The sequence below is a fragment of the Myxocyprinus asiaticus genome, chromosome 24, assembly GCF_019703515.2.
Source record: "Myxocyprinus asiaticus isolate MX2 ecotype Aquarium Trade chromosome 24, UBuf_Myxa_2, whole genome shotgun sequence".
In the NCBI taxonomy this organism is placed as follows: Eukaryota; Metazoa; Chordata; class Actinopteri; order Cypriniformes; family Catostomidae; genus Myxocyprinus; species Myxocyprinus asiaticus.
Genome location: NC_059367.1, coordinates 19,613,116 through 19,636,298, shown reverse-complemented (window position 1 = coordinate 19,636,298; position 23,183 = coordinate 19,613,116). Strand labels below are relative to the sequence as shown.

The 23,183-nt window shown below is 38.9% G+C and overlaps 1 protein-coding gene across 1 annotated transcript in view; it reads right to left on the bottom strand.

The window, feature by feature from the left end:
* Window positions 1-23,183, bottom strand: part of cpne5a (copine Va) — a 131,923-nt gene that overhangs the window by 64,319 nt on the left and 44,421 nt on the right. The window contains exon 7 of the mRNA XM_051652479.1: window positions 14,634-14,697. Within this exon, the coding sequence (XP_051508439.1) occupies window positions 14,634-14,697 (64 nt within the window). The remainder of the gene's footprint in view (window positions 1-14,633; window positions 14,698-23,183) is intronic.

Here is a 23,183-nt window from a genome sequence, read left to right as displayed (position 1 = left end):
TGAAAACTTGTTTTTCAGCTTCTCAGAGTATCTTCTTTTAGCCACTCTGATTCCCTTATTCAGTGTGTTCCTGGCCTGATTGTACAAGACTTTATCCCCACCTCTGTACGCATCCTCTTTGGCCTGACGAAGCTGCCTGAGTTCTGCTGTAATCCATGGTTTGTCGTTGTTAAATGTTAAATAAGTCCTAGTAGGAATGCACATATCCTCACAGAAACTGATATATGATGTAACAGAATCTGTGAATTCGTCCAGGTTTGTGGCTGCAGCCTCAAAAACACTCCAGTCAGTGCAGTCAAAGCAGGCTTGTAGTTCCAGCTCTGCTTCGTTGGTCCAAAACTTTACAGTCCTTAATACATGCTTAGCAGATTTTAATTTTTGTCTGTAGGTTGGAAGAAGATGAACCAGACAGTGATCAGAGAGTCCCAAAGCTGCTCTAGGGACAGAGCGATATGCATCCTTTATTGTTGTGTAGCAATGATCCAGTATATTTCTGTCTCTGGTTGGGCATGTAATGTGCTGTTTGTATTTGGGCAGTTCACGTGTGAGGTTTGCTTTGTTAAAATCCCCAAGAATAATAATAACTGAGTCTGGGTATTGTTGTTCTGTGTCTGTGATTTGATCAGCCAGCTGTTGCAGCGCTGTGTTCACACACGCGTTTGGCGTGATATACACACTCACCAGAATAAACGAGGAAAACTCCCACGGTGAGTAGAAAGGCTTACAGTTAATAAAGAGTGCTTCCAAATTAGGACAGCACATCTTCTTTAATGTTGTTACATCTGTACACCAACTTTCATTGATGTAAAAGCATGTTCCACCGCTTCTCGTTTTCCCCGATAACTCCGCGATGTGATCTGCTCTGAACAGCTGAAAGCCCGGCAGATGTAACGCGCTGTCCGGAATGGCTTCACTCAGCCAGGTTTCTATGAAGCACAAGGCAGCAGAGGTTGAAAAGTCCTTGTTTGTGCGGGTGAGGAGCTGTAGTTCGTCCGTTTTATTAGGGAGAGAGCGGAGATTCGCAAGATGAGTACTCGGCAGTGTTGTTTGAAAGCCCCGCCGACAGAGCTTGACCAGCGCGCCTGCTCGTCTCCCTCGCCTGCGTCTCATAGCGCGTTTAAACAACACAGCAGCGCCTCTGACTAAAATGTCAAATAAAACATCCGAATATTCAAAATCCGGGAAAAGATTGACTGGTATATGCTATCGAATGTTCAGCAGTTCGTCTCTGGTAAAATTGACTGGAAAAAGATTACTAAACACAGGACAAACAAACAAAAACAACAAAACAATAGCAGTCATCTGCGGCGCCATCATGATGTACAACGTAAGAAAATGTAATAGAAAGAAAGAAAGAAAGAAAGAAAAAGAAAGGTTAAATGGAAGGTAAGAGATAGAAATAGAGAGAGGGCAGCTAAATCTAGTGAGTTTCCAATTCACATTTCTTTTTTTCTGGACAGCTTGGATGGATGAAGAGATTTTCAGCCCTCAGGCACCCCACAAACCCACATCACATCTATAGCTAAAGCTATCTACAGCTCTGTGCATACACACACAGTTTATGAAGTTATGTGATCCAGGCAATCTTTATTCATCATGCATGCACCTTCATGATTATAGGTGGGAAAAGTTTAAAGGGAAAACAACTCTATTTGCTTATTCTTCAAATGAGTCTAGAATAAATAATTTGTTAATGAACGATACCTCCCACAAATACAACTGTCCCTGACTGAGGCTCAATATGTAGCTCTCAAGAAATATGGCTGCCCTTGTTTAATCAAAGTCTTTCACACCATGTCAATATTGGCACCCCTACAACACTGAGATTGTAATTTTCTCATACTGACAGCAATAATCTTCCCCCACTTTCCAATGACTCAGTAGTAGAAATCATTGTTTTTGCTCATTGGAGCAGCAATATCGCCAATAGTATAGTAACAATCATTTGCCTCACACGACTTATTATTACTTCTTACAATAATACATGAAAGGGCTTAACAAGTGCCATTTCTTTCCTGTGTTGATGTGTTTTCCTATTGAAACAGGAAGCTGAGGCAGGGTATATTGAGGTTTTTTTTAATAGCCAATAGCCTTTGGTTTATGTTATAACCTTGAACCATTATTTGCTTCTTGCTAATCCTTGCAAATCAATCTTTTTTTTTTTTTTTGTCTTTTCCCGAAAGAGAGAGACTGTACATTTTAAATGTGTATCCCACTAAAAGTTAATGTTATCAAGTTTTAGGAGTACACAAGCATACAGACTGACGCAAAGCTAACAGAAATGAACTAAAGCCGTAAAACTCAAATTTTGATTTCATGGGGTCTTTAAAAGGTTCTAAGCTACTATTTGCACCCAGGTATAAACAGAACCTGACACACAGTGTGGCTATTTTCACCCTAATAGTATATTAGAAACCTAGAAATTTACGGCAAACTGCATTGTAGTTTCCCTTTTCGGTTGAAGAATTAACGCCTCAGTAATGTTAATGCAAAACGGAAAATCGCCTGGCCCAGATGGGTTTCCGAGCGAGTTTTATAAAAAATGTAAAAATGAATTATCTCCACTTTTATTAAGTGTATTTGAGGAATCTTTTTCTTCTGGTACCCTACCTCAAACTATGCGACAAGCAGTCATATCGCTCATTCTCAAGAAAAAAAAAAGATCCTCTTGACTGTGGCTCTTATCGCCCCATCTCTCTTCTTAATGTGGATAGTAAAATCCTGGCTAAAATGTTGGCTGGTAGGTTAGAAACTGTTCTGCCTTCTATAATATCCAGTGATCAAACTGGATTTATCAAAAATCAACAATTGTTTTTTAATATACGTCAGCTCTTAAATATTCTTTATGATCCCACTCCATCTGATGTCCCTGAGGTAATACTATCAATCGATGCTGAGAAAGCTTTTGACCGGGTGGAGTGGGACTATCTGTTTTATGTTTTGAAGAAATTTGGGTTTGGTTCAAAATTTACTCAATGGATTAAAGTTCTTTATACATCCCCTGTGGCAGCTGTTCGTACAAATAATAACTTATCTCCCTTTTTCTCTCTACAGCGTGGCACGAGACAGGGTTGTCTTTTATCAACCCTTTTATTTGCGTTAGTAATTGAACCACTAGCTGTGGCTTTACGTGAGCAGATTGCTATTAGGGGAATTCACAGAAGAGGTATCGAACATAAAGTTTCTCTCTACGCAGATGATATGCTTGTATACTTATCTCATCCACTTACAAGCTTACCAGTACTGATTGGACTGTTAGATGTCTTTGGCAAAATCTCTGGATATAAAGTTAATCTACAGAAAAGTGAACACATGCCTATAAATCTAACATCTCATTCTACATTATCTAACTCTTTTCCATTTAAAATAAGTACAGAAAAGTTTAAATACTTGGGTATCTGGATTACTTATAAATATAATAAACTCTATAAAGCTAACTTCTGCCCACTCATAAACAATTTAAAAGAGGATCTTGGCCGTTGGAACCTGCTCTTATTATCTTTAGGAGGTAGAATTAACACGGTCAAAATGAATGTGTTGCCTAGATTTTTGTTTTTGTTTCAAAATCTTCCTATTTTTTTAACAAAATCTTTCTTCATGCATATAGACACCCTGATATCTGACTTTATCTGGAATAGGAAAATCCCTTGGATACGTAAAGATATACTACAAAGACATCGCTCTTGTGGTGTACTGTCCCTCCCTAATCTTCAGCATTACTATTGGGCTTCTAATATTACATTTATGTTGTATTGGATCAACCCTTCTGACAACCCGACATGGCTGTTGTTAGAAAAAGCTTCTTGTAGGCCCACATCATTACCTGCTCTACTTTGTACAAAGATACCTCTTTCTGAGTCATTGTCTAAACATTCTTTAAACCCAACTGTTAGAGCATCTTTTAAAATTTGGAATCAGTTTAGAAGTGCTTTTTCGCTTACTGATTTCTCATTGCATGCCCCTATCATGAGAAATCCTATGTTTACTCCCTCTATTATAGACACTGCTTTTAATTGTTGGGAAGAGAAAGGACTTGTCACATTGAAAGATCTATATAGTGATAATAGCTTTATGTCGTTTCAGCAAATAAGAGCAAAATATAATATTCCAAATACACATTTCTTCAGATATTTGCAGATTCGCAGTTTTATGACATCTAACACTGTTTACTTTCCAGCTCTACCTACTGAATCTCTACTTGATATTATTTGGAAAATCAACCCACTCTCCAAGAATAATATAGGTCTGATATACTCTTTGATTTCCTCACAGAATTTAACATCTTTGACAAAATCAAAGCAACAATGGGAAAGTGAACTTGATATGCAATTTTCAGAAGAAGCATGGCAAGATATTATAAATAAGATTCATTCAACCTCAATCTGTTTACGACATACAGTTATTCAATTCAAAGTAGTTCACCGCCTACACTGGACCAAAGCTAAATTAGCTAAATTTTCAACAAATATAGACTGCTTGTGTGATAGGTGTAGAGTTGAGATAGCTAATCATACACACATGTTTTGGTCATGTCCTAAGCTTATTAATTATTGGCAATTAAAATTTAAGTTTCTTTCAGGAGTTCTGCATTTATCTATTAATCCTTCCCCCATTCTTGCAATATTCGGTTTAACTACAGAACTCTGTTTAGATAATAATGCTAAAAATATGATTGCTTTCTCGACTTTATTAGCTAGACGTCTTATATTGCTTAAGTGGAAGGACAGATCTCCACCTACTTTTAGTCATTGGATCAGGGATCTTATTCATCATCTTGCACTAGAGAAGATTCGATACTCCACTAAAGGCTGTAGTCAAACTTTTTTCATTATTTGGCAGCCAGTGCTGACTTGCATACAGCAAATGAATCCAAATGTAATTTTTCCTGTGTGAATTATTAATTTTATTTATTTATTTATTTATTTTTATTTCTCTTTCTTTCCCTCCTTATTTTTCTTATATCTGACCCTGTGAGGCCATGATAGTATGGTACAGAAAAGTCTGTAAGATAATATGTAATGGTGCAGTGGGGATGGGGAGCTCTGTTGGAGCAAGAGAATTGATTTCATCATAATCTGTTTTTGAAATTGCTGTTATATTATACTATGTAAAATATTAATAAAAAGACTTTGAACAAAAAAAAAAAAACTGCATTGTAGTTGTTGCTGCCGTGATGTGGGGTGTAACGCCGGTGCAGCCATGCATTTTCGACCTGGGATCGAGATTCCACATTTGTCGCACTCTTTTTCCCATTCTGTCTCCTGTCTCCACTATTTATTTTTTCTTCAATACTACTTATAATAATAAATAAACATGAATATAAACGTAGTTTTACTATAGTTATATTATAGTAACCATGTTTTTGGCAGAAACCATAGATTTGATGCAATTAACAATGGTGTTACTATAGTAATATGGTATTAATATAGTAAACATGTTTAATTTTGTGGTTATTATTATGTAAAAATACCATGGTGATACTATAGTTACTATAGTAAAACCATGTAAGGGAAGGTTAGGTTTAGTGGTAGGGGTTGGTGTAGTGTGTCTGTGGGACACAAAATAAACATATACTGTATAACATGCTGCAGTCCTACAGTATATTGTCTGTTAGTATTTAATTAGGGGTGCAAATAGCATCCACCATTATTTGTACCAGGGTTGCGTTGCAAATAATATTAGCCAATATTTGCACTGGGGTGTAAATAGCATCTACCGTTATTTGCACCAGGGTGCAATTAGCATCTACCTAAAAAGTTTCATAATATAGTAATCTTGTGCAGTAAGGCATTTTTTCCTTTTTATGACAGAGTGCTTTTATGCTAATTCAACTTTCCACCAGTTAATTTTATCTAAAACATCAGTTGCTTTATAATTGTAAAGCTATCTGTAGAATATTTATAGGGGGGAGCATCCAAATAAATTGTTAATTTAATAATCTACTTTCCCTCCTTGCTCTGTGCAAAAAATATTATAATTGTTTACTTCATTTTGCACATAAACTAAAATATCAATATCATTTCTTTATTGTGATATAATGGAGAAATAATTTTGGTAAGACAAAAAATGGTTTGAGGCCCCTACATGTTTATTTTGTGCCCCAAATGGTTAATAGGTGCCTGCCATTAGCAATCACTTCCATAGTTGGCACATGGGATACACAGTGAACCAATTAGCAGCTAAACACTGTCTTGCATTGAGGGTGCCAATCAGTGAATGATGGAATTGTAGGCTTGAGTTCAGGATTAGAGAGTGAAAGAAGAGATTGAAGGAGAACATTTCCAGAGAAATAATTCTAATGACATTCCATCCAATGTGTGGTTCATATATTACATTCCAGTAATAACTGACATCAGTGTAATCATGCTTGCTATAGGCTTCTCAGGCTAGAATGTAGACCATTGTCATTAGCCATAATGGTATGATGTGAGAACTCAATGATATGAGGTCATTAGTCTTAATAGTATATCTACTGATGAGCATGCAGAAGAATGGCCTGTGGACTTTTCATGCTCTAGGGACAATTCACCACTCATTTAATGGCTAAAAGAGAAACCTATCTTCATTAGCATACATTTGCTTGACTTGTTGCATGACTGAAGCTAAAATAGTATGTGGGGAGGACTTAGGATATGAAAAAAAAGATAGCCTAAAACATTCATATCAAAGATTTACTACAATTATATTCCCGTCAATGGGAATTTAGCAGCACCATCGATTCAGGCTGAGAATAATTTGAGCAGAGAAAAGTTAAATATCATACTATGCTAGTTTTGAATACAGCCTCTATGAATTGAACAATCAGGTACAGTGGCTAAAAATGCTTTATTGGGCAACAGCAAACCATCTACAGTTGAAGTCAGAAATTTACATACACTTAGGTTGAAGTAATTAAAACTCGTTTTTTAACCACTGCACAGATTTAATATTAGCAAACTATAGTTCCCTATCTGTCACTCACTCGACATTGTGTCGATGTAGTGACACTAGGGGTCACTCTTGGGAGCCCAAACACCTCTGCTTTTTTGAAAAAAGGCCAATGAGAATTGGCGAGTGGAATTTGCATGCCACTCCCCCAGACATACGGGTATAAAAGGAGCTTGTATGCAACCACTCATTCAGATTTTCTCTTCGGAGCCGAGTGGTTCTATTCATTGAAGCTGAATTAATCCGCGAAGTTCATTCACCTCTTCTGCTGGATTCTACGTCGCATTTCAGCGGCTTCTCCCCCTCTGCACCCGTGGAGTTCAGAGAACGCCCCTGGGCGCTTCGGCAGAACAACTAAAAGAGTATATTTTCTTTCTAAAAGAGCGGCACACACGGAACGTCTTTTTAAAGATGTCTTTCCGTTTGTGTGTTATTTCTGGTTGCGGTCATTATCTCTCCACTTCTGACGGCCACGATCGCTGTCTTACATGTCTGGGCGCTGCCCATGTGGAAACATAGTTCGTGGATGGGTCTTGTCCTCAATATGAGAACATGACCATGGCAACGTTGCGGTCGCGGCTTGCATTCGTAAGAAAGCAAGCCACCCCAGTGGCTCCCCGCCTCTGGCCTTCTACCTACGGGTATGAGGCCATGACGGTTAGCACTGAGGGTGATTTGGGGACCTCAATGGGACCACCTCCGCCGGGTATCCCCCCACGGACCTCCCATTCCCCAGCACGCTCGCTTGCCCCGGTCGGGAGCTCGGACAAGATCGCCAGCTCATCTCAGGGCGAATTCAACCTCTCGTTCGGAGCCCAGGAAGAAGACGAGTTATCGAGCGCTGCATTGGAGAGTGGACTCGTCCAGTCAGATGCAGAGGCTTTGACTGGGCTGCCTTTTTCGGGAATGGTCGCCCAGTCCCAGGCCGACGCAGGAATGATGGACATGCTTTCCCGGGCGGCCGCGAGCATCGGTATTCGGTGATCCCCCAGGTGGATAAGGTGCTCACAGTGCACTTGTGTCCGCAGAGCACTGCCACATGGCGCAGGCGCCCGAAGCTCCCATCCAGGGCCTGTAGGTTTACATTATCCCTGATGGCTAAGGCCTACGGTGCCGCTGGACAAGCCGCCTCCGCCCTGCACGCCATGGCTCTCCTGCAAGTACACCAAGCCAAGGTGCTAAAAGAACTGCACGAGGGTAGTTCTGACCCGGGATTGATGCAGGAACTGCGCTCGGTGACTGACCTCGCTCTCCGGGCGACGAAGGTCAAGGCGTGGTCTCTCAGGCAGGTAATGTCCACCCTGGTGGTCCAGGAGCGCCACCTTTGGCTCAACTTGGTTGAGATGCAAGAGGCTGACAAGGCAAGGTTCCTTGACGCCCCCATATCCCAGGTTGGCCTAATTGGCGACACCATCGAGGACTTTGCCCAGCAGTTCTCGGCGGTGAAGCAGCAGACGGAGGTCATACAACACATCCTGCCCCGGGGTGGCTCAAGACCCCTCACTCCATCTGCTCGTCGCCAAGGGCAGACTCCTGCAACAACAACATCGGCTCCACCGCAGCCCGCCCCTGTGGCCCGGCCCCAGCGTGGAGCCCAATGCAGGAAGCAGACTCCCATCTCACGGCCAGCCGCTAAGAACCCGAGGAAGGCTTCAAAGTGCCTCTGAGATGGGCAACCCAGGGGCAAGGAGACCCGCTTCTCTGGAGCTGGTGAGCAGATCACTCCATCCCCCGCTGGAGGGCCGGGAGGAGAATCTTTTGTTTCATTTTCATTTAATTTCGTTGCATGTCCAAGAGGCTGCGGTACCCAAAAATTCAACAAAAGAGCGATTTTCTTGTTCCCTGGGTCACATGTCCGGTGCACATGGCCATCGTCATGACCACCGTCCACCGTCCCATCTTTGCAGGTATGGCGCTCCAGCGGCGGTCCCCCTGCCTCTGTGCGCCCAGCTGTGGCACAAACATGCCCACACAGGATTGGATCTGGTGGACTACGGGGACAAGGCTCCTCCTACCCCTCCTCGGCCAATCTTATGGTGGGCGGCAGGAGCCAGGTAAGTGCTTCAATGTCCCTGGACTCAGCATGGCCACGGGGGTCGAATCCCCTCGATGTGGCACCTCAAGCTCCGCCCCGCCGCGAGGCCCCACCCGCCGGTACGTCCGACGTGATCATTCCCTTGGTCCCCCTCGCCCGGAGTTTGTGCGCGTGGCTCGTGCTTTCCAACCCGTCGCAATGGCTGACCCGGACCGTCCAACTTGGCTACACAATTCAGTTTTCCAGGCGCTCGCCCAGGTTAATAATTTTTCCAACAATTGTTTTCAGACAGATTGTTTCACTTTTAATTGACTATATCACAGTTCCAGTGGGTCAGAAGTTTACATACACTAAGTTAACTGCCTTTAAACAGCTTGGAAAATTCCAGAAAATGATGTCAAGCCTTTAGGCAATTAGCCAATTAGCTTCTGATAGGAGGTGTACTAAATTGGAGGTGTACCTGTGGATGTATTTTGAGGCCTACCTTCAAACTCTGTGCCTCTGCTTGGCATCATGGGAAAATCTAAAGAAATCAGCCAAGACCTCAGAAAAAAAATTGTGAACCTCCACAAGTCTGGTTCATCCTTGGGAGCAATTTCCAAATGATTGAAGGTAACATGTTCATCTGTACAAACAATAGTACATAAGTATAAACACCATGGAACCATGCAGCCATCATACCACTCAGGAAGGAGACGCATTCTGTCTCATAGAGATGAATGTAGTTTGGAGCGAAAAGTGCAAATCAATCCCAGAACAACAGCAAAGGACCTTGTGAAGATGCTGGAGGAAACAGGTAGACAAGTATCTATACCCACAGTAAAACGAGTCCTATATCGACATAATCTGAAAGACTGCTCAGCAAGGAAGAACCCACTGCTCCAAAACCGCCATAAAAAAGCCAGACAACAGTTTGCAAGTGCACATGGGGACAAAGATCTTACATTTTGGAGAAATGTCCTTTGGTCTGATGAAACAAATATTTAACTGTTTGGCCATAATGACCATCATTCTGTTTGGAGGAAAAAGGGTGAGGCTTGCAAGCTGAGGAACACCATCCCAACCGTGAAGCATGGGGGTGGAAGCATCATTTTATGGGGGTGGTTTGCTGCTGGAGGGACTGGTGCACTTTACAAAATAGATGGCATCATGAGGAAGGAAAATTATTTGGATATATTGAAGCAACATCTCAAGACATCAGCCAGACCATTAAAGCTCGGTTGCAAATGGGTCTTCCAAATAGACAATGACCCCAAGCATACCTCCAAAGTTGTGGCAAAATGGCTTAAGGACAACAAAGTCAATGTATTGGAGTGGCCATCACAAAGCCCTCACCTCAATCCAATAGAAAATTTGTGGGCAGAACTGAAAAACCGTGTGCGAGCAAGGAGGCCAACAAACCTGACTCAGTTACACCAGTTCTCTGTGGAGGAATGGGCCAAAATTCCAGCAACTTATTGTGAGAAGCTTGTGGAAGGCTACCCAAAACGTTTGACCCAAGTTAAACCCAGACCCAAGTTTTGCCAGGGGTGGAGGTGGCGTGGACAAATCTCAGTTGCCTCTGTGTCTGAGACCATCAATCCGTGCATCTTATTACATGGCTTGTTGAGTGTTACCGCGGAGACATAGCGCATGTGGAGGCTTCACGCTATTCTCCGCAGCATCCACGCACAACTCACCACACGCCCCACCAAGAGCGAACCACATTATAGCGACCAAGAGGAGGATACCCCATGTGACTCTACCCTCCCTAGCAACTGGGCCAATTTGGTTGCTAAGAAGACCTGGCTGGAGTCGCTCAGCACACCCTGGATTTGAACTCGTGACTCCAGGGGTGGTAGTCAGCATCAATATTCGCTGAGCTATCCAGGCCCCAACATTTCACATTCTTAAAATAAAGTAGTGATCCTAACTGACCTAAGACAGAAAATGTTTTCTACGATTAATTGTCAGGAATTGTGAAAAACTGATTTTAAATGTTTTGGCTAAGGTTTATGTAAACTAAGGTGTATTAAAAACTGTAAATGACAGCATAATGAATCATATAAATGATAGTTTGTCATAGTGAAAGTTGCCTCTCTTTATCTAAACTGTACTTTGGAGAAGATACATCATCACTATTTTGGATTTGTAGACTTTTTCTTGTCATTGAAAGTAATTTGGTTGGGTAACTTCCTAGAAACAGACTTTTGGAGACATATACAATCCTTTTTCCCTCTATTAAGCCAAAGGGTGCTGTTCTTTTGCATGTACCTGATCAAACCCAAGCCTTTCATAACATCCTGTAAAATCTTTTGATGTACCTTATTCACCCATCCAAATGCATAAATATCAGACAGAGATGTACTAATATATTAGCCTCACAGAGGGAAAAGCTTTTTGAGCATTGCAAATGAGCCTGAGTTGCCCTGTGGATGTGTGCAATCCACCGCTCAAATGAGCAATCTTTTGTTTGTGTGTGTGTGCAAGAGTATTTGAGCCTGTAGTCAACGCAAGATAGCGATTTACAACCCAGAAAAGCTGTAATTTACTCTGGGCTGCTATTTCAGATGTATAATGAGTACTATCACCAGTGACAGAGTAAACTTTACTAGGCAGAGAGAAGAAACAGTAAACTGCCCTTTTGGTATATTCCAGAGAGAGGACATAATAAAGACATTAGAAGAATAGAGTTAGAAACTATTTTCTCTGCCAGTACAAGCAATGCATGGTTTTAACACTCATGTTCTGTTTGGGGTCTGAGTGATAGCTTAAAGTATCAGGTTAATACTTCATGAATTTTCCTAATATTTTGAGAACTGTTTATAAACAGAATTTCAATTTGATAAAATGCTTCAACCTTTCTCCATGATAAATACTACATTACTTACATGTGTGTTCATGGTCTCAGAGACCCCATATATACAATCGATTAATTTTCACATGTAATGATTCTTTGGCTGGTATACACACAGTAGAAATACACTCCTGGCAACTATTTATTTTCATTTCTGTTAATGTATTTTAACAAGTGTTAGGTAATCTGGTAAAACAGAGGGATAAAGCTTCAATAATACAGTATCTGATTACTTTGCTTTACCTTGGTCATAGAAATATATTAAAATATTTGAAGAGAAATAAGAGGTTAATTTTGAAATTAAGATTATTATTTGTACACATACATCATTGGGATCTCTGGATCCCCAAACACAAATAAAGTCAGTCTCAACAGAACATGAAGGTTAACCTACGACCACCTACTGTATATTTATGAGTCCAAAGAGCCAGTGTCGTGTGATGGACTTTTAAAATGAGGAGGCCTGAGAGTACCGTCTCAGGGTTTGATCATTTTTATTTTATTTTTTAGTTCAATGTAAATTCGTATATTAATTCCATTTGATGTTTACATAGTTTTCAGATTAAACCCATTCTGAAATCTGATATATCTCAAAAATATGGAGAGAAAAAAATAGGCTTATAATATGTATATTCATACTTGCACATTTAATTTAAATATGTACCCTACATATATGCCCAAATATATAAACTACAATTTTATATACACTCACTGAGCACTTTATTAGGAACACCTGAAACTTACATATTCGTGCGATTATCTAAACAGCCAATCGTGTGGCAGCAGTGCAGTGCATAAAATCATGCAGATACGGGTCAGAAGCTTCAGTTAATGTTCACATTAACCATCAGAATGGGAAAAAAATTTGATCTCAGTGATCTCAACCGTGGCATGATTGTTGGTGCCAGACAGACTGGTTTGAGTATTTCTGTAACTGCTGATCTTCTAGGATTTTCATGCACAACAGTCTCTAGAGTTTACTCAGAATGGTACCAAAAACAAAAACATCCATTGAGCGGTAGTTCTGTGGATGTAAATGCCTTGTTGGTGAGAGAAGTCAAAAGAAAATGGCAAGACTGGTTTGAGCTGACAGAAAGGCTATGGTAACTCAGATAACCACTCTTTACAATTGTAGTGTGCAGAATAGCATCTCAGAATGCACAACACATCGAACCTTGAGGTGGATGGGCTACAACAGCAGAATATCACGTCAGGCACTTTATTAGGGCCATAGTGTTCCTAATAAAGTGCTCAGTGAGTGTATATACTGTATGTTCATTGCCACATATACAATGTTTGTATGGGAAGGCAAAATAAATAAATTTTATCTTACACTGTTAATAAGCATACAATACTATACAATTAACAATACTATAATACAGTTTCACAATACAATACAACAATGTGCTATCCACATTATTTGAACTCACATTTCCTAAAATTTTATTTGTTTTATTTATGTAAAGTTGATTATTCTTTTACCTGAATTTTTTGCCTCCTCTGAGAAAATGCCACTGCAAAGAACTATATATAAACCCAGATGTAAACTAATGCTCTAAATTAGCATTTTAATGCTTATCATTTTTCCAGGCTATTTCTCCCATTTATAATAAGTCTCTTATCTCACCCATCTAGTGCTATCCACTGTGTTTTATCGGTTCCCTTTTGTATGTAGAAGCAATCAAGACTGACACATCAGGACAAATTAAAAATTAATAAGTAAAATATTAGATGCTGGATTACACAAGTCTCTCCAGTTCTTTTGGCTATTGTGTTGTTATTAAAACAAATGATCAATGCATGCCTTGAAACAAGAAGCATGTTAGAAAAGTGTCCAAAGCCCTTCAGCTTTCTAAGGACATCCCCAGGAAAGTAGGAAATGACAGCTGAGCACGCAGGTCTTTGAAGTGGAATTCAGAGACATTGTCACCCTTGAAATGGACATTGAGAGAGGCCAAACAATCAGTTTTTCACTTTGGGGGCTTAAAGAAACCCAGATTACCTTCACTCAGAGCTGCAGTTGTAACACCAGTGACTGCAACATTCAATTGTGTAAAATTTTGTTGCCAATTCCATGATTCTTTGATGCAATAGGAATTAAGTCTTGAAATACTTTTGGAATGTAGTCTTACTCATAGAGGATAACAAGGGAGACAGACAAAGCTTTCATTTTGTACTAGTTCTAAAAGCTCTCACAGTACACAATGGGCAATCATGCGGCAATGTTCACAACTGAAATGCTTTGTAATTTTGTGCAATAGCTTGTCAGGCCATTAAAGTCTAACTACTTCATCAGCCCATGTTCGAGCCTTCATTTAGTTTATGGCAAAGATAAAGTAAATGGCCATAGTAAAAGGGCCTTTTAATAATTAATGTTCCCAGTATAAGCTACACATTAGGAATAAATATAATTATATAAACCTGTCTGTGAATATGGCCTCTCTTATTACACTATGCCTCTGATGGTCTACTGGAGGGCTGGGCAAAGGGGGAAGAACAGTTAATAATATTGTGTCAGTAGAATTGAAATGGTAAAAACCATTTCAAATGGTTTTTTAAATTGTTTTTCCCACTTTGTCTGTGAAGATAACTTAAATATTCTGACATTTTCAGCCATATTTTGAGTACATTTCAGGAATAATATATTTAGCCCTTGGGCAGTGAATGGTCTCACCTTAAGAGTAAAAAAGATGGCATTTTTATCATAAAGTACAACATTTCAGTAAAGGTTTTCCCTTCTGAATAGTTGCAAGCATTTTGAAGAGAGCAGGCTAGAAAAACAATTATCTCAGAATAAAACAATTTTTTGGAGGAAAAATTTAAGTGCTAACTTACCCTGCAGTTTCCTAGTTCCTCGGCTGTGAGAATAATTGTACCACAGTTCTTCCCAGGGATGCCACTAAAAGAATAACATATATGTAGTGCATTAGTACACATAGTTTCATGATTTTATAGGGCAGGTATACTTTTAAAACACTTCTTATAATGACGTACTGTAATACACATATTACAGAAGCTACAGAAAAATCAAAATGATGTGTTATCTGAATTGCTTAAATAGACTGGGTGATAATATAGACTGTACTCTGGGGAGATGAAGCTAATAGCCCTATTTTGGTCAGACGAAAAGTGGATTATTTCAGTTCAGCTCATTGTTTTGTCCCTAACACATACCAAACACACAGGAGGCAAACAGCAACCATCAAGCGCCAAATAGCCCTTTGCCTCAGGATGTTTTTTAGATGTTGCAAAACTTAAATCTTTAGGCTGTTCTTTGCAACTGTTACTCACAACTGAATTCTCACCAGTTTTATTTCTATCAAATCACATGAGATTCTTAATTTAGATATCTCCCAGTACATAATAAAAAGGAAAATATTTATGAAAATGTTTCTGCAGACCCTGCTACAGTATGTGCAAAGAAACTGCATCCTCTCATGTCTGCTTTTGCCTTTAGGGTTACAGCAGATTAAAGATGAGTATGTAAACAATGCAATTTATTGATAAGTGCAGAAATGACCCTCGGTGTATTTGCTGCTTTTTAAAAAAAATCACCTTCCTGCTTTGTATGCCAGCTGTTCAGGATAGTTTAGCAGGTATCATGGATAATGTAACGTGTAATGGAAATACATTTCATCTAAATAAATAACTTTAAAGCACAGTTCAATCATATCATATTGCAGTACAATATATTTCAATCTATTTTCAACTAGTTATTTTGTTTTAGTGACTTGAAGATCTGTTGCTTGACCTGAATGCTTTTAAGTCAGTCATACCACTGACTGACAAACATCCACTAAAAATGGTACTAGTTGTTTAAAATTCCTGAAATTGCAAAGGTCTAGCATCATTTGTTGTCGGATTTGTTGTCCACTTGCTTTGATATTTTGCTATAATGCAATCGCATTTATATATTTTTCAGTGTGTTTTAAAGAGTATGTTTAAATAGTCCAAAAGTGTCCAAATATTTTTTGCCCACTATATGTTGCTCCAATTGCCCAGTAGTTCCTATATTGGCCAGAATGTCAAATTCCTTTCAATTTCATCCCATGTGTATCTAAATCCAGTGTAATTTTGCGGGATAATAGTGCCAATTAAAGCATACCATTGTGAAATAGTTTTTGAGTTCATAGGCATGGTATATAATAATTAATATACACATTGGAATTCAGGTCAGTTTCCCCATTAAAGTTTTTTCTCTTAGAATGCAGGATAAACAAAGTTGTTCTGAATTCCCTCAGTCCTAACCCATAGAGGTTGGAAGGCCAGTTCTCCGGGGTATTAGAGGGGATTTGTTAGATGAAGCCTAATGTGCTCTCTTTGTCAAATTTTATTTGTTGAAAAAAAAAAAAAAAGAATCTAAAAAAAAAATTTAAATTAAATACTGGCATCTTATTTTGAGATCTCTACTGTTTGTGTGTAGTATTTCAACCTGAACAAATTCTCAACGAACCACTGAAAGAGCCAGATTTACAGCCACACAGATTCTTAAATTCAATTTAAGCCAATACTTGGACATAAACCAAAAACAAGTAAACAAGGTTAAACGATTGAGGTCAACTCATTTTCTCAGGGTCAGACCCAGATGGCTGACAAATTAATTCTCTGTGAGACAGGCTTCCAAAATGGCAAAAAGATGAAAGAGCAGAAAAATAGAGATCAGATCAGAGAACAAGATTGTGTTAACATTAGTTTGTTTGGCAGATGCTTTTGACCAAGCATCTAAAAATGTATGCTTTTTCCATCATTTTGACCAATTAATTCACAAAATTCAACAGTTGTACCGTGTGCAAAATGTCCAAAAACTAAAATTTGAAACATAATTTTAATTGGTAAAGTTTTTCAACCACTTTGAATTGAATTACTGAACCGAATTGAAACACTGAAAACTCATAAAACTGAGTAGAAAGAGAAATTATCATGACAGGTTAAACGGAAGGAAACAAACATGTGGCTAGAATGATGAAAACATTTTTTACAGTGTATAATTGTAGAATAATTGACCTCTGTGAACAGTACACTGCTTGAGAGCTGTATATGGGGTACGTCTCTGTATTTGTGCTGTTACATGAATGCATTAATAATTGAGGACACGCATAGTTTGACAAAACCACATTGAAGTTGAGAAAGTGCTAACAAAAATGTAAGCACGGCAGCATTATTAAAAACACTGCACTGCAGTTGAAGATACATGAACAAATTGACAATTGTAGTGCAAGTAAAGCTGTCTCAGTGGTTAAAAGACCATTTACAACCGCATTCATTCACAGGCTGCTCTATAGTGCGTATAGTCCTTCATTGCAACAGGAGAGTAAAGTCTGATGAAACTGTTTGAAATGTGGCATTCAATTTCCTATTACAACCCCCACTGGTGTGGCTGTTTATTTGGAAAGTGGCTTTTAAAACTCAGTGTTTGCCGTGCTCTGCAGAAGAGCAAAATCAATGGCACTCACGCCTTTCATGCTGCATTCACAATTGATTAGCGTCTGATCAAACATCGGAACCCCTAGGTGCCTTCAGCTGACATTGAATATTGCACGCTGTTTTACTCTTATTAATGCAAACTCACCATACAGTAGTTAAATTTTTCTTTCATCTTACTGGAAAAGCTATAAAAAAATGTTTGAACTGCACACTGTCATTGAAGCAATATCATGACCTGGAACCAAATCAGACAATCTAAGCTGGTTAAGTTCCACACCAGTAGTAAATTTCTCACACAACGTGCATTATAGAGGACAAGCACTGTCAGTTAAAATTAACTTTTCTCAAGTGAGGGAAGTGCTAATGTTGACGTGCACTTCATGTAGAAAAGTGCAAGTGCACATTTAAATATTTAGCACAGAAGCTAATACTACTGAAAATGTTACATTATACATTATTTATGTGATTGCAGATATAATAATTCATTAAGAATTTCATCTTCATTGATTGGACAAGTGTTCCAGGAGTGACACTTGTCTGTGTGCATGCCGTTCCAGACAAGCTATCAGTCTCTGACAATCTTACTTTGGTTTTGTTTGCCACTACTTTCATTAGCGGAGCAAAAAAATAGACAAAATAACTGGTCATATTGTGTCTAAGATATAAGTTACTCGATACTAGCTTCTTGATAGAACTTCCTGATAACTTTCCTGTACTGTTGTATTGAATATGGTACCCTGATATCAACCAAATTCTGTGTGTTAATGACAAGCACCATCAGACATCTTTGCATCAGTTCAAATGTGTTTACATTTTCCTGTGGTACTATTGATACAGCAGCATCTTGTGTGAGCTGCTTCAGAGACATGGATTCTGGTCCAATGGAAACCATTAAGTAATCACATTCACATAATTAATGATGAGCGCCATTTGGAGGTTTCATTTATCCTCTAAGATAACATTTTTACTCCACTGAAGGTTAGGCTTAGGGTTGGGTTACAGTGTATGGTTCTTAAATAGCTCTGGATGCTCAAAATGAGTCTTCATTATGATAAAGAAATTGTGCATTGCTAATAATAAGCATTGCTCTTGACTGTATTACATCATTTACAACTAAAAACAAATCGCTTTACAACTCACTTTTGATGCCACTCTGTGGACATTTCACTGTGGAAACTGAAGCTCACACATGCCTATATGTTCAACAACACTTCCAGCTTCCGCAACTGGGGGCAATGTTTCGAATTTCGGTAAGACTGATTTCAACTGAAGAACTTTCGACCTACTTTTGTCGAATTCACAGTGAGATCAGTCCGGAATCACAGCAGAACTGATATTTAGAATAACGGCACTCTTGCTTGTGTAAGTTAGACACAACCATGACTTTCAACACAAACTGCGAACCATGATTTGACTATATTGTTTGCATTTACTGCATTGTACCTGCCAAGGGAAAGCTTGATAATGCTGACATAAGCAATAACAATGATCTACAGTACACATCAGTATGGGAAAGGAGATCAAGGCCTCTTTTTGCACACAGCTGTGAGCTTGATACTTGAACTATCTAACCTTTTACTGGAGTCAATGGAGATTCTGAAGATCAATGATATGGTCCCAAATCTTCCTTTCAAAGCCAAATTAGTCAGGAACCATGCAGCCTGACCTGTTCACTATGATCAAACAGTACTTTAACAAAGTAGGCATGCAAAACCCTGTCCTTAAGGAACAGGGGGAATATTTTTACATACTGATCACAGATGAAAGAAAGTCGGGCAGGGAAGAAGAGTTAGGCAGCATTATGCTACATTTTTTCAGTCTTCGTTCCACTCAGAGCAGCCTTTTCTTCATTATGGCATCCGAAACTACTAAGCATCTGAATTCACATTGCAGGCCTGATTTGATCAATTCATGTGAGAAGAGGTGGTGATTTATGGAGCTTCTTTTCAGCCTAACAAATTGATCAACAGTTGCAGCTTGTGAGGTAATTCTACATGCAATTTCAGATGCTATTCATCAAAGTGTTGACAGAGAGTCTGGGTTTTACAATAAAGGGTGATTTCTCTTCATACTTGTCCTCTAATGAGTCGCAGAATGTTAAATAGCGAAGAATAAAATAAATTGCATTGTAATTAAATGCAGCATCCCATGATACCTTCCAAAAGCCCTCTGGGTACTGTTCAATCGAAAGGGTTTAAATGTCATCTCGTGACTGGCATAGATGTAAAGCAGGATTTAACAGTAGCCAGCATTGTCATTTGATACAGCATGAAGTGAGGAATGTGGGGATGTTTGCACATTTCATTATTAGGATGAAAAATTATGTTGATATTAAAGCAGGCTGCAGGTTGACAGGTGGCAATGGATGACAGAAAGAAGAGGGGGAAATTCACAGAAGGAGAGGAAATATTAGAACAATTCTCAAAAGGCACCTTAATTAGGCTGCCTCCTTAGATACCTTATTTTGCCCAAATTATAAAGACAGCATTGCAAGTATCCTTCACAGAGAACACAATCCCAGAATGTTTCACCCCGATAAATCCAAAATGGCGGACGAAGCGAGAGAAATGTCAATGTTATAAATAAACAGATATTTCACTCAGTACAGAAATAAAAACAGTTCAGTGTAATGAGAAATTTATTATTTTACCCTACACTTGTGTGTGCTTGTAGTTTTATGCTTATTTGAGTATAGCATCTTTAGCTTAGCAACATTCTAAAGTCAAACTCTTTTGGAATCCATTGTGAGTCAAGTCTCCTTTGTGGAACGCTATTTGTATGGCTTGAGTTGTTGCCTATGTAAAGCATTTCAAATCAGTCAATGAGGTTCCATGATGGTTAGGATGCTGCATTAGAAAAAAATCTGCCTATTTAAATTAAGCAGCAAGGCAGTTCACTAGGTTTTGAAACAGAGCTAATATACAGTTGTTCTCAAAAGTTTGCATACCCTGGCAAAAATTGTGAAATTTTGGTATTGATTTTGAAAATATGACTAATCATGCAAAAAAGCTGTCTTTTATTTAAGGATAGTGATAATATGAAGCCATTTATTATCACATAGTTGTTTGGCTCCTTTTTAAATCATAATGATAACAGAAATCACCCAAATGGCCCTGATCAAAAGTTTACATACCCTTGAATGTTTGGCCTTGTTACAGACACACAAGGTGACACACACAGGTTTAAATGGCAATTAAAGGTTAATTTCCCACACCTGTGGCTTTTTAAATTGCAATTAGTGTCTGTGTATAAATAGTCAATGAGTTTGTTAGCTCTCACGTGGATGCACTGAGTAGGCTAGATACTGAGCCATGGGGAGCAGAAAAGAACTGTTAAAAGACCTGCGTAACAAGGTAATGGAACTTTATAAAGACGGAAAAGGATATAAAAAGATATCCAAAGCCTTGAAAATGCCAGTCAGTACTGTTCAATCACTTATTAAGAAGTGGAAAATACGGGGATCTCTTGATACCAAGCTAAGGTCAGGTAGACCAGGAAAGTTTTCAGCTGCAACTGCCAGAAGAATTTTTCGGGATACAAAGAAAAACCCACAGGTAACCTCAGGAGAAATACAGGCTGCTTTGGAAAAAGACAGTGTGGTTCTTTCAAGGAGCACAATACGACGATATTTGAACAAAAATGAGCTGCATGGTCGAGTTACCAGAAAGAAGCCTTTACTGCGCAAATGCCACAAAAAAGCCTAGTTACAATATGCCCGACAACACCTTGACACGCCTCACAGCTTCTGGCACACTGTAATTTGGAGTGATGAGACCAAAATAGAGCTTTATGGTCACAACCATAAGCACTATGTTTGGAGAGGGGTCAACAAGGCCTATAGTGAAAAGAATACCATCCCCACTGCAAAGCATGGTGGTGGCTCACTGATGTTTTGGGGGTGTGTGAGCTCTAAAGGCACAGGGAGTCTTGTGAAAATTGATGGCAAGATGAATGCAGCATGTTATCAGAAAATACTGGCAGACAATTTGCATTCTTCTGCACGAAAGCTGCGCATGGGACGCTATGGACTTTCCAGCACGACAATGACCCTAAGCACAAGGCCAGGTTGACCCTCCAGTGGTTACAGCAGAAAAAGGTGAAGGTTCTGGAGTGGCCATCACAGTCTGCTGACCTTAATATCATCGAGCCACTCTGGGGAGATCTCAAATGTGTGGTTCATGCAAGACGACCAAAAACTTTGCATGACCTGGAGGCATTTTGCCAAGACAAATGGGCAGCTATACCACCTGCAAGAATGTGAGGCCTCATAGACAACTATTACAAAAGACTGCACGCTGTCACTGATGCTAAAGGGGGCAATACACAGTATTAAGAACTAAGGGTATGCAGACTTTTGAACAGGGGTCATTTCATTTTTTTCTTTGTTGCCATGTTTTGTTTTATGATTGTGCCATTCTGTTATAACCTACAGTTGAATATGAATCGCATAAGAAATAAAAGAAATGTGTTTTGCCTGCTCACTCATTTTTTCTTTAAAAATGGTACATACTTTTGAGCACAACTGTAAAGGGAACAAGAGAATTAACCAGAATGAGTGAAAGAGGAATAAATACTGTAGATTAAATATTCGTGTGTTTCTCAGCAAGTGAGTGTGTACTGTATGTGTGTATTAAATAACTAGAGAACCTGAACTTTAAACAGTCTGCATGGGTGGGAATAAACAGACCTGTTTTGAAGTGATAAGATGTGCTTTCACAGACCACTGGGAACATTTACATTCATCTCTCTAACTATGAGAGTAAGTGAATAAGTTTGATGTAAAACTAAGACAAACAGAGACTGTTGAAGGGGAAATATGACGGATCACTGATTTACTGCACTGAGTGCATCACAGTCAAGCTGCATTACATAAAGCTCCAGAACTCCATAAGGGGTTGGAATAAGATTATAACTTAAATCTTAAATCCAATTGCTTTTCATACTTAGACAGGCATCCACAATCCTTAAATACACAGAGATTTGAATTAAGATCAGTGTGCCGTTTGCCATCACTTATGGAGTAGAGTTTTGTGTTTCAATGGTCCCAAAAGCCCAAACAGGATGTATACAGCACCATGGCAACAGAGAATATTCTGACAAAGCCAAAGAGACACCTGCAAAATAGCTTTCACTAAACCTTATTTAGAAGCCTATTGAAAAAGCAAATTAAAGCAGCAACTCTCGGCACTTGGTTTGTGTGGCTCCCCTGCATAATGCATAATTAATATGAAACCAACCATGCTAACCAACCATTTCTTTATCATAATGAAGACTCATTTTGAGCATCCAGAGCTCCTTAAGAACCACTGCAGTTAAATTAGCTTCAGATGAGCTACTTTTGTTCATTGTGCAAAAATGCATGCATGCCTGCAATCACATTTTCTTCATAAAAATATATGTTGTATGCTAACAATTTCAATATAATGACAGAGACAAAGGCATCTAAACTGAAGAGAAGAGAAACACTTCTATGAAAAGATATTATGCAAGATATTATGAGTCACTTTTACTCAGTATGGCTGGTCGATACAGCCAAAAAGTTAAATATCGATTTGTTTCAACCTGTTTCAACTCTGAAATTGTCAAAAGAATCAATAATTTCTACCAAACAGTCACTGTAGCCAAGTACATTAAAAATGTTTAATGCAAGAAGTAAAATACAGTACTGTACAGATCTAGTTAAAAAATAATCAAGACATGATTTCCACACTAAATCTTCTCTAAATGAACACAGGAATGTTATATGCATCAATATAACAATGCAGTGACATAAACAGCCATTTCTATCTACACATTTTTTCCCAAAACATTTTAATACATGAAAAATGTTGCACAGAGATGTCAGTGAAATTTTTTGATTGATGACTCAAATGAATCATTGAATGAGTGGTTTTAATCTATTAACGAACTTATTTAACAGAAATTGATATAGACTGATATAAATGCCATTTTTGCTTTATT